The sequence below is a fragment of the Geotrypetes seraphini genome, chromosome 13 (assembly GCF_902459505.1).
Source record: "Geotrypetes seraphini chromosome 13, aGeoSer1.1, whole genome shotgun sequence".
In the NCBI taxonomy this organism is placed as follows: domain Eukaryota; kingdom Metazoa; phylum Chordata; class Amphibia; order Gymnophiona; family Dermophiidae; genus Geotrypetes; species Geotrypetes seraphini.
In genome coordinates, this window is record NC_047096.1 from 56,666,103 (window position 1) to 56,679,150 (window position 13,048).

Here is a 13,048-nt window from a genome sequence, read left to right on the forward strand (position 1 = left end):
AACATCTATGAGGGCGAAGTCAAATTTCGACAAAAAATAACAAACTTTTGTTTATAATGATGGGAGTTGCCGTGCAGCTTATTTTAAAGAATTGGAAAAATAGGGATAGATTAAATTATTCATTCTGGTGGGAATCCCTATGTTATATCTTTAAAATGGAAAAGTTTATGGCCATTCAGAAGGGTTATTATAAAAAATTTATGGAAGTTTGGGAGCCATTAACTAAATACTGTAAAGATTGATTTATTTGTATAAACTGAGAGAAACATGCACATCTGGGGAGGGAGATATGTTTTGGCATTTGTTAAGAAATATAGAAGGGTTGATTACAAGTATTTTTATGATGTGTTTGTAAATTGGAAAGTGGGTGGGAGAAAATAAGTCTTGTTTTTATTCTATTACGTATATTGTGCTGTAATGATAATAATTTATGTAAATGCATCTTCTTTTGTGCACAATTGATGTTCTAAAAATGAATAAAGAATTAAATTTAAAAAAAAAGAAAGGGGGTCCTTGTAAATCACAGCCTTGGGGATCACTCTGTGGTGTTCCCCAGGGTTCGCCACTGTCTCCCTCCTTATTCAACGTCTATTTAAGGGCTTTAGGTAGTATGTTTACCCACCCAGATACCTTCATTTATTCATATGCAGATGATATTTTATTTACTGTGTCTTGCAAAAGTTATCTTTGAAGATACATTAGATTTTTTTGAAAGGTTTAGTTGAAGATTTGAGTTTATGGGCCCGTGCTAATTTCCTAAAACTGAATAAATCAAGAGAGTGGTTTGGCACTTATGATAGGTTACCGAGAAAAGAACAGATATTGTCATGTGGGAAAAAATTGCAAATAGAAAATACCTCTAAAGTACTGGGGGTTACTGTCGAGTCTAATCTTATTTTCGAGTAACATGCCTTGGTGGAAAAAAAATGTTTTTCAGGATGAGGCAACTGAGAGCAATGGGCTCTATTTTATGTCATCAAGGTCATAAGGTGTTGCTCAAGCTATCTTGCCTTCTTACCTTGACTACTGCAACTCTATTGTGGAATAACTGAGAAATTATATATATACTAGTCTTATAGCCCGTTAAATTAACGGGTGCTAGAATATGTGTGTGTGTCTGTCTTTATTTCTTTTTCTCTCTCCTTAGCCGCTTTCTGTATTTCTATCTTTCTTTCTTTTTTTTCCTTGGCTGTCCACCACCACCCCTTGTCTGCTCCCCCCTGTTCATTCTCTCTTCCTTTTATCTCCCCTGTGTCCTCCCCCACCCCATCACTGCTCACCTTATCCAACAGCAGCCCTTCTCCCTTTATTTTACCTCACCCCTCTTCCTGCTCCCTCGTCCATCAGCACCTCTTCCTGCTCCCCCTGTCCAGCAGTAGGCCTCCCTTCATTCCCCCCCCTGTCCATCAGCACCTCTTCCTGCTCCCCCTGTCCAGCAATATGCAGTTCAAAACCAGAGAAAGAGAAAAAACACTATACACTTTGGAATATAAAAAGAAAGCAGTGCAAATTTACAGTAAAACTGCATTTTCTGTTAATGAAATTTCTACTTTTATTGTCTGGCCATTTTATTCATGTTTATCTCAGTTTCTGCTCTCTTCTCTCAATTTTCTTACCAGGGTTTGCATTCTATTTGGCTCTTCTCTCATTCCTGTCTTCACTTCCTCTCCTACATCCATCTCAGACTTTAACCTTATCTTTCAGTTTTCCTCCATTTATTTTTCTGCATCTCTATCTTCTTCTATTTCTCCAGTTGTTTGTTTTTTTGGGAGGTTTTTTTTTTGCTAACTCCTCCCTTCCAGCATCTTCTCTTTCTCTCTCTTCCCCCTTTATTTTCAGTCTTCTAACCAGTATCTGTCTTGCTCCCTCCATCCAGCATATCCTCTCCCCTTTGAGTCGCGGGTCAGGCCTGAGATATGAGGCTGGAAGCCGATTACTCCCGGAAGCAGTCCTCCATGTTGTTTGCCGGCCGCTGAAAGGAGGGGGGAGTGCCGCCGCTGCCGCTCCTGTTCAAAGCGGCCTGCTTAGGTTCATGGGCGGCTGTTTTGAACATCGCAGGCCGCTCTCCATATATGGTAGCATGTTCCTTCTGACGCGATTGCGTCAGAGGGAACGTGCTTCATGTGGAGAGCGGCCTGCGAGGTTCGCTACAGCCGGCTGCGAACCTCATCAGGCCGCTTCAAACAGGAGCGGCAGCGGTTGGTGCGGGAGGGGGGAGTCGTCGACTTGTTCCGCGCTGTGGAGGCGATCGTTGGCTGTGTAGGGCGGAAGCGGGAGGCGGGTCCTCAGCACCGGCCGGGCGGCTCTCGCCGCCGGCCCCCAGGAGCTCAAGGCCGGCGGCGGACATGGCTGGCGTGGCAAGGTGGAGGAGGAACAGAGTTCGGTGACGTAAAACCCGCGCATGCGCAATCGTGTTTCCGCGATGGGATCAGGGAACACGATTTTTTAGTGCGCATGCGCGTCCTACCATTTTATTATATTAGATATATATATTTTTTTTAAATTCTTTATTCATTTTATAATTCACAACAAGTGTACAGTAAATATCAAACAATTAGAATACAATATAACTTGAAAATCTACCATATCATACAACAAAAAGATATAACCCCCACCCCCTTCCACTTCCATATACAACAAAAAATTTAAGGATGTGTGGGGGCCATTTTTAAATTATTATAATGAATAATTTACACTTTTCCCAATTTTTAATTTTTACATGTGGATCAGCGGGGAGGGGGGGATGGATTTCTATTAATAATATATATGAATGATAAGATATTATATTCATTTTTTAAATATAATTTCTCAGTATACAACAAAAAATTGTATACTGAGAAATTATATTTAAAAAAATACAGTTATTACAAAATATAGCAGCAAGGTTCATTTTTGGTTGGGTAAGTTTGAGAAAGAAACTCCATTACTGATGAGTTGCAATAGCTCCCAGTAAGGATGAGACTTAAGAGAATGGCACGGTGACAGAATTTATCATCGTCTCTGTCCCAACCAATAAGTGCGGGAAATCATCCCCATGTCATTCTTTAAGGAGAGAGGGCAGAATAAGAGTATGAATGGGCACAGCCACTGACTCTCAAGCCTTGCATTGAAGAATGCTGGTGTAGAAGGACTGGCCAATCGGAAGAAATCGACCGGGACCTGGAGACGGAACTGCGGCAGGTATGCAAGAATGGAAGTGTGGTGGTGAGGGGGGACTTCAACTACCCTGGGATAGACTGGAGTATTGGGCACTCAAGTTGCGAGAGAGAGACCAAATTCCTGGAAGCCACGAGGGACTGCTTCCTGGAACAGCTGGTCACTGAACCTACACGAGGAGAAGCTGCTCTTGATCTAATCTTCAGTGGACTGGGGGGACCTGCAAAGGAAGTAGCGGTATTAGACCCACTGGGGAACAGCGATCACAACATGATCCAGTGCAGACTAGAACTGGGATCATCCAGGGTGAAAAGAACCACAACAACAGCGCTCAACTTCAGAAAAGGGAATTATGATGCAATGAGGAAAATGGTGGGGAAGAAACTCAACGGCAGCACAAGGAAGATAGAGTCCGTAGAAAGCGCCTGGACCCTGCTCAAGCGTACGGTGCACGAAGCACAGAACCTGTACGTCCCCAGGTTCAGAAAAGAGTGCAAGAAAAATCGAATAAAGATCCCAGCATGGATAACGGCAGCTGTAAAAAAGGCGATCAGTAACAAGAAAGCATCGTTCAAAAAATGGAAACAGGACCAAACGCAGGCTAACCAAAAGGAACACAAGGAAAGCCAGAAGGAGTGCCACCGAGTGGTTAGGAGAGCAAAGAGGGAATATGAAGAGAGACTAGCGGGAGAGGCAAAAAATTTCAAATCATTCTTCAGGTACGTAAAGGGAAAGCAACCAGCGAGGGAGGAAGTGGGGCCCTTGGATGATGGGGATAGAAAGGGAGTAGTGAGGGAGGAAAAAGAAATAGCTGACAAGTTAAATGACTTCTTTACGTCGGTCTTCACGAGGGAGGACACATCCAACATTCCAGAACCAGAGGAAATAGAAAATGGAGATCAAGATAGCAAGCTGGTCCAATTAGAGGTGAGCCAGGAGGATGTCCTCAGGCAGATAGACAAGCTAAAGAGCGACAAGTCGCCAGGTCCAGACGGCATTCACCCAAGGGTGCTCAAGGAATTAAGGAATGAAATAGCAGAGACACTTCAGCAAATATGCAACCTATCCCTAAAAACTGGAGAGATCCCGGAGGACTGGAAAATAGCTAATGTCACGCCCATCTTCAAGAAGGGTTCGAGGGGCGACCCGGGAAACTATAGGCCGGTAAGCCTCACATCGGTCCCGGGAAAGATGATGGAGGCACTGATTAAGGACAGCATCTGTGACCATATCGAAAAAAATGGACAGCTAAGGTCGAGCCAGCATGGGTTCTGCAAGGGTAGGTCGTGCCTCACAAACTTGTTGTACTTCTTTGAGGGGGTAAATAACCAGGTGGACAAAGGTGAACCCATAGACATAATTTACCTAGACTTCCAGAAAGCCTTCGATAAGGTACCACATGAGCGGTTGCTCAGGAAGCTATGGAATCATGGGGTGCGCGGGGAGGTCCACCGATGGATCAAAAACTGGCTGGCAGACAGGAAGCAGAGGGTTGGTGTAAAGGGCCATTACTCGGACTGGCAAGGGGTCACGAGCGGGGTTCCTCAAGGATCGGTGCTGGGACCGCTCCTGTTTAACATATTCATTGACGACCTGGAGGCGGGAACAAAATGCGAGGTCATCAAATTCGCAGATGACACCAAACTATTCAGCAAGGTTGAAACCACGGTTGACTGCGAGAATCTCCAAAGGGATCTTACAACATTGGAAGAATGGGCGAAAAAGTGGCAAATGAGCTTCAATGTAGGGAAATGCAAGGTCATGCATATAGGGAGAAGGAACCCGATGTTCACTTACAAAATGGGGGGATCAATGCTAGGGGTCAGTAATCTGGAAAGAGACTTGGGAGTGATGGTAGACACGACATTGAAGGCGTCAGCACAATGCGCCACAGCCTCGAGGAAAGCAAACCAAATGTTAGGTATCATTAAGAAAGGTATCTCGACCAGAACGAAGGAAGTCATCCTGCCACTGTACCGGGCTATGGTGCGCCCGCATCTGGAATACTGTGTACAGTACTGGTCACCGTACCTCAAAAAGGACATGGCAATGCTTGAGGGAGTCCAGAGAAGAGCAACTAAACTGATTAAGGGTATGGAAAACCTTACATACACTGACAGACTGAAGAAGCTGGGGCTGTTCTCCCTGGAAAAGCGGAGACTCAGAGGAGATATGATAGAGACCTTCAAGATCCTGAGGGGCATCGAAAAGGTTGACAAAGACAGATTTTTCAATTTGAAAGAAACCACAAGAACAAGGGGTCACTCGATGAAATTGAAGGGGGACAGGTTTAAAACAAACGCAAGGAAGTTCTTTTTCACACAGAGGGTGGTGGACACATGGAACACCCTTCCGGAGGCCGTGATAAGAAATAGCACAGTACAGGGTTTCAAGAATGACCTGGATAGGTTCCTGGAAGACAAAGGGATTGAGGGGTACAGATAAGAGCAGTGGAAGGTTTAGAGATAAGTGTAGAGGTAGGCATAAAAATAGTCAGGGACCGCTGATCAGGCAATATGCCTGATGGGCCGCCGCGTGAGCGGACCGCTGGGCTGGATGGACCTCTGGTCTGCCCCGGCGGAGGCGACTACTTATGTACTTACTACTACTTATGTACTTATGTACACACTAAAGAATGATACGAGATGATTTCCTGTAGTTATCTGCAGGGACAGAGACGATGACAAATTCTGTCACCGTGACATTGAGAGTACAGTTCAAGATAGCTTGTTTGGCTTATAAGGCCATATATCATCTTTATTCTTATGGACTGGTTCATGCTTTGAATGTTTCAAATGTATTTCTCTCTGCTACAGCATTTCAAATTGAATTTCCCCTCTATTAGCATATATATCATATATACTTTGCATATCAGGGGGCTAAAATTTGGAATAGTCTACCACTAAAAGTAAGATGACTGAACTTCATCTTTTTTCATAAGGCGTTGAAGCCTTATTTGATAATGCTTTTTGTTTCTATTGTATCTGTTATTAAGCGTTTTTAATCATACTCTCCTAGGATGAAGAATCATCTGCTTTGTGATTCACACTGAATCTATGGAATATAAGTAATATAGTGTAGAAATTAAACAAAATACAACAACAAACTTGAAGGATTGTTTGACCAAACTGTCTGTCTCATTGGATATTCTGTTTAAGGTAATAGTGGGATGTGAATGTGTGGAATGAAGACCACATTGCAGTCTTGAAAATCTCTTCAATGGAGGCTGAACTTAAGTGGGCCACTGATGCTGCCATGGCTCCGACACTGTGAGCCTTGACATGTCTCTCCAGAGTTAACTCAGCCTAGGCATAAGCAAAAGAGATAAGAACATAAGAACAGAAGCAATGCCTCCACTGGGTCAGACCCGAAGTCCATCGTGCCCAGCAGTCCGCTCACGCGGCGGCCCAACAGGTCCAGGACCTGTGCAGTAATCCTCTATCTATACCCCTCTATCCCTTTTTCCAGCAGGAAATTGTCCAATCCTTTCTTGAACTCCAGTACCGCACTCTGTCCTATTACGTCCTCTGGAAGCGCATTCCAGGTGTCCACCACACGCTGGGTAAAGAAAAACTTCCTAGCATTCGTTTTGAATCTGTCTCCTTCCAGCTTTTCTGAATGCCCTATTGTTCTTTTATGTTTTGAAAGTTTGAAAATCTGTCCCTCTCTACTCTCTCTATGCCCTTCATGATCTTGTAGGTCTCTATCATGTCTCCTCTGAGTCTCCACTTTTCCAGGGAGAAGAGCCCCAATCTCTCCAATCTTTCAGTGTATGAAAGGTTTTGTAATATGGTAGCCAACTGGAAAAAATGTGTTGGGATCAAAAAGCTGGGTGGACTGTCTGTAGGACCTAGTCCACTCCAGATAGAAGGGCAATGCTCATTTGCAGTCTAAGATGTGCAGTGTGCTTTCTGCAAAACGGGCATGAGATTTGGGAAATATATTGGCAGGACAATTGGCTGGTTCAGATGGAACTCTGACATCATATTGGGAAGGAACTTAGGGTGAATGCAGAGAACCACTCTGTTCTGATGAAATTTAGTGTAAGGTGGAGCCACTACCAGGGCTTGAAGCTCACTGAACAAAGGGGATCCTCTGCAGCACCAAAAAGTCTTGCAAACGGTAGTGAAAAAGACTGAGTTTAAAATTAAAATAAACACGAGCAGAAAAGACAAGCTCCTACTGTCTCTTTTGTAGGAAGACAATTGAGGAGTAGACAGCCCAGATGTAAGGGATGGAGGAGCAAAATAAAATACATAAGAAGCTCCCTACAAGAGCTCTCATGAGCAGAAGGGTTCAGGAATAGAGTGTCGGTCGTACTAGAAATACCATAAGAATAGCCATACTGGGTCAGACCAATGGTCCATCTAGCATAAGAACATAAGAATTGCCACTGCTGAGTCAGACCACTGGTCCATCATGCCCAGCAGTCCGCTCACGCGGCAGCCCTCTGGTCTAAGACCAGCACCCTAACTGAGACTAGCCCTACCAGCACACGTTCTTGTTCAGCAGAAACTTGTCTAACTTTGTCTTGAATCCTTGGATGGTGTTTTCCCCTATAACAGCCTCTTGAAGAGCGTTTCAGCTTTCTACCACACTCTGGGTGAAGAAGAACTTCCTTACGTTTGTACGGAATATATCCCCTTTCAACTTTAGAGAGTGCCCTCTTGTTCTCCCTACCTTGTCCTTATCTACTAAGTCTATCCCCTTCAATACCTTGAATGTTTCGATCATGTCTCCTCTCAATCTCCTCTGTTCAGGGAGAAGAGGCCCAGTTTCTCTAATCTTTCGCTGTACGGCAGCTTCTCCAGCCCCTTAACCGTCTTAGTCGCTCTTCTCTGGACCCTTTCGAGTAGTACCGTGTCCGTCTTCATGTACGGCGATCAGTGCTGGATGCAGTACTCCAGGTGAGGGCACACCATGGCCCGGTACAGCGGCATGATAACCTTCTCTGATCTGTTCGTGATCCCCTTCTTTATCATTCCTAGCATTGTTTGCCCTTTTTGCTGCCGCCGCACATTGTGTGGACGGCTTCATCGACTTGTCGATCAGAACTCCCAAGTCCCTTTCCTGGGAGGTCTCTCCAAGTACCACCCCAGATATTCTGTATTCGTGCATGAGATTTTTGTTACCGACATGCATCACTTTACACTTATCCACGTTGAACCTCATCTGCCATGTCAATGCCCATTCCTCAAGCTTGATTATGTCACGTTGTAGATCTTCGCAATCCCCCTGCATCTTTACTACTCTGAATAACTTTGTATCATCCGCAAATTTAATCACCTTGCTCGTCGTACCTATGTCCAGATCATTTATAAAGATGTTAAAGAGCACGGGTCCAAGCACCGAGCCCTGTGGCACCCCACTGGTGATGATCTTCCAGTCCGAGTATTGTCCATTTACCCCCACTCTCTGTTTCCTATGCTCCAGCCAGTTTTTAATCCAAGTGAGTATTTCACCCTCAATTCCATGGCTTGCAATTTTCCGAGGTAGTCGTTCATGCAGAACCTTGTCGAACGCCTTCTGAAAATCCAGATATACAATGTCGACCGGATCGCCCTTGTCTATCTGTCTGTTTACTCCCTCAAAGAAGTGTAGCAAGTTCGTCAAACACAATCTGCCTTTGCTAAAACCGTGCTGACTGGTCCTCATCAGCCCGTGTCCATCAAGGTGATCAATGATGCTGTCCTTTATCAGTGACTCTACCATCTTTCCCGGTACCGAGGTCAGACTCACCGGTCTGTAGTTCCCCAGATCTCCCCTCGAACCTTTCTTGAAGATCGGTGTAACATTCGCCACCTTCCAGTCTTCCGGAATCTTTCCCGATTTGATCGACAGATTGGCTATTAGTTGAAGCAGTTCAGCTATGGTCCCTTTCAGTTCCTTGATGACCCTTGGATGGATGCCATCCGGTCCTGGGGATTTATCGCTCTTAAGCCTATCAATCTGCCTACATATCTTCTCTAGACTGACCGTCATTCCTGTCAGCTTTCCATCTTCGTTTCCAGCATATAGCCTGATGGGTTCCGGTATGCTGTGTACATCTTCTTTGGTAAATACAGATGCAAAAAATGTGTTCAGTTTGTCAGCGATTGCTTTGTCCTCCTTTAGCGCTCCCTTTATTCCATAGTCATCCAACGGTCCCACCACTTCCTTTGCGGGTCGTTTCCCTTTAATATATCGAAAGAACGGCTTGAAGTTCTTCGCCTCCTTGGCTATTTTTTCCTCGTAGTCTCTTTTGACCCCTTTTACCGCCTTATGTCACCTGCGTTGATGTTGTTTGTGCTTGTTCCAGTTTTCATCCGTTTTTGACCTTTTCCATTCCTTAAATGAAGTTTTCTTGTCTCTGATCGCTTCCTTCACATCTACAGTGAGCCACGCCGGTTCTTTGTTCTTTTTCTCTTGGATCCCTTGTTGATACGCAGTATATATAGATTTTGCGCCTCGGTGACTGTGTCCTTAAAAAGGGACCAAGCTTGCTCTAGCGTTTTTACAGTGCTTATCCTCTTCTTAATCTTCTTCCCTACCATGAGTCTCATCCCTTCGTAATTCCCTTTTCAGAAGTTCAGTGCCGTGGCTGTCGTTTTGGACCGATGTTTCTCCCCTGCGTCCAGATCAAAGCGGATCATATTGTGATCGCTGCTTCCCAGTGTCCCTTCTACTTCTACATCTTGTGCTGGTCCTCGCAGGCCATTTAGAATTAAGTCCAGAATTGCATTTCCTCTAGTATTTTCCTTGACAAGTTGTTCCAGGAAGCAATCGCCTACAGCATCCAAGAACTTGGTCTCTCCAATGCAGCTGGAGGTGCCTAGATTCCAGTCTATTCCCGGATGGTTGAAGTCACCCATGATAACTGTATTGCCTCCCTTGCAGTTGCGTTTAATCTCGTCTGTCATTTCTCCATCAATTTCTTTGGACTGCCCTGGGGGTCGGTAGTAGATGCCGATCTTCATTTCCAGGCCATTTGTTCCTGGAATTTTGACCCATAGAGATTCTAACTTATCCATCAGTTGTGGCGTGTTCTCTCCAGCAGATTCAATTTCCTCTTTGACGTATATGACAACTGATTCCAAAAAAAGAATTGCCAACGAAACTTAAGAGAATCCAACAATGAGGCAAAAAATGGTCAAAAGGCCTCATTGTTGGATTCTTTGACGTATATGGCAACACCCCCACCTTTTTGAGCCACTCTGTCTCTGCGGTATAGTTTGTATCCCAGTAGCACAGTGCCCTAGACGTTTTCCTCAGTCCACCATGTTTCCGTGATGCCTATGATGTCAATGTTATCTTTTTGTGCTATGGCTTCTAATTCACCCATCTTATTTGTAAGGCTCTTTGCGTTTGTGTACATACACTTGAGTTTGCAGCTTTTTCCTTTCTTGCATTTCCTACCCTCGTGTCCTTTTCGATCTCTCTTGCCTGTAATCCGGTGAGTCTTTCCCTCTATCTTCTTGCACGGTATTCTCTGGGTATACCGGTTCCCGAACCATCGACTCTCTCTCTCTGTCGACTGTCGGCTTTCCCCTTCTTCCTAGTTTAAAACTTGTCCACTTCTCTCTTGATGTTGCTTGCAAGTAGCCTCGTTCCTTTTCCAACAGTAGCTAAGAATCTGGCAGAAACCCAAATAGTAGCATGATTCCATGATACTGATCCCAGGGCAAGAAGTGGCTTCCTCCATGTCTATCTCAATATCAGACTACAGATTTTTCCTCCAGGAACTTGTCCAAACTTTTAAAACCCAGTTTCACTAACTGCTGTTACCACATCCTCTGGCAACGAGTTCCAGAACTTATCAGTTATAAATGTCAGCCCAGAGACAGTCTAATTGCACTGAGAGCAGCACGTAAAGCCACTGGGAACCTTAGCTGACATGGAAGAGAAAATAGCCACAGCACTCAATGGTGAGCGCAAAAAGGGGCAACTGCTCATTTTAAAACAAGGGCAATTCCCATGCAATGCTCGAGCCTAAGAGGGCCCCAAAAGCTGAAAAAAATCAAGGAAACTTAAAAGAAGGGAAAACCAAAACTAGAGACTAAGGGATAAACTGAAAGGAAAAAAAATATCCTGAAGGAACTACACACAAAAAATCCTGTGAGAAAGTCACCCAACTCACTTTTAAAATGGTGACGTGAGGAGCCGCTAAAAATGTATCTTCCACTTACCATAGATCAAAGGAAACTGTTGGTCTCACACTTGTGATTTGGGCAACAAGGCACCTGTGCATGCAAGGTGGGAGCACTTTAAGGCATTAACCTCTTAAAGAGTGAAGGGCAACGTTTCCATACCAGGCTAGGCAGCATTTCCGCACTGAGCTCTTTGGATGATGTCACCCACATGAGAATATCTTGGCCTACTTGTCCTTGGAGAGAAGACACTATCAGATCACTAGCTATTTTTGCCTTAATTCATACCTGCTTGCAGGTTTTAGTCCCCATCAGCCTGGCAATCGAACAGAAGTTGTTGAAATAGGTCCCATGGAAGACTCGGAAGAGGGATTCCTCAGCCCCTGACCACTCTACAGGCTCAGTCGGCTCCTCCACCACGGAGAGATCAGAGGTTACACTGCTGACTCTCTGCTTTGTGGGCGTCTGGCAGCGGGAGTTTGCTTCTGTAAAAGATTACAACAACCACCAAAGAAAACAGTTTCTGTAATGGTTTTTTGACAAAAAAACTAGGCCGACTCAGTTTAGGGGCTCTAGTGCAGTTCAAATTCCAATCTCATCACTATTAATTAAATAACTGAGATGTTAGCTGCTCCTTCCAAGCTCATAAGCAGGCAGTATATTTTTCATGTAAGGACTATCTGTGCCTCTTAAAAAGAATGGTGAGAACTATGAAGGGAGATGGCCAGAGCCCTCAGCATGGGCAATCGGCATTCCAAGAATATTTTACCTGCAAAAAAAGGGCTCTAAACACTTCCTATCTTCTGTGCAGATATATTGTTTGCAGCAGTTCTACAGGCAGGGTTAGATTAGTAGGGATTGAAAAACACAGAGTTTTTACATTTTGAAAACTACATGAATTTGTCTGGCTGAAAAAAGTACAAGCTGAAAAAGCAGCAGGTTTAATCTCAGTAGGTCCTTTTACTGAGATAACAATAAAGTTAAATCTACTAAGTTTTCCTTTCATCACTGGTGCAAAATCCATAGGTATAAACTACCCTTGGAGTTTACAATGAGCATAAGATTAGCCATAATGGGTCAGACCAATGGTCCATCTAGCCCAGTCTCTTGTTTCCACAGTGGCCCTTGCAGCACCAAATAGTAGCAACATTGCACGTTACCGATCCCAGGGCAAGCAGTGGCTTCCCCCATGTATGTCTCAATAGCAGACTATGGACTTTTCATTCAGGAACTTTTCTTTTAATTATTTTTTATTGAACGTTTAACAATTACATATGCCGTGAACATACTAACGCCAATAGTATCACAATGTAAAAGGCGCATGTGGTTTCTTCAGTGCACCTATTCTATATACAGAAAAATCCCACCATGGTTAGAACATCCCCAACCCCTCCCCCTCCCTAATACAACCCAAACTGTACCCACCTCTAAAATCCCCCAAACATGCTATCCCCCATCCTATTTAACCTATTCATGAGCTTACTCGGGCACATCAAGCTAGAAGATGAAACCATACTGTCCTATGCCGACGACATTCTACTCCTCATTCCCATAACCTATAACCAACCAGAGGACACCAAAAAAATATCAAATAATATAACAAAAATCTAAAACTGGGCAATCATAAACAAGCTAAAGCTAAATGCCACCAAAACCATGGCAGCAACCATAGTGGTGGTTCCCTGGGTGAAGCTCATATGCATCCACTACATTCCCGCAGACAGAACCCCTTCAGATGCAGTTGGCCTAGATGGAGGAAGCACGGC

General features: G+C 44.3%; 1 protein-coding gene across 11 annotated transcripts in view; it reads right to left on the reverse strand.

Annotated features, from left to right (window-relative positions):
• The window catches only part of EZH1 (enhancer of zeste 1 polycomb repressive complex 2 subunit), a 235,978-nt gene that overhangs the window by 74,576 nt on the left and 148,354 nt on the right, over window positions 1–13,048 (reverse strand). For all 11 annotated transcript variants that reach the window (XM_033918305.1, XM_033918308.1, XM_033918309.1 and 8 more), the window contains one exon: window positions 11,571–11,767. In XM_033918305.1, the coding sequence (XP_033774196.1) occupies window positions 11,571–11,767 (197 nt within the window). The remainder of the gene's footprint in view (window positions 1–11,570; window positions 11,768–13,048) is intronic.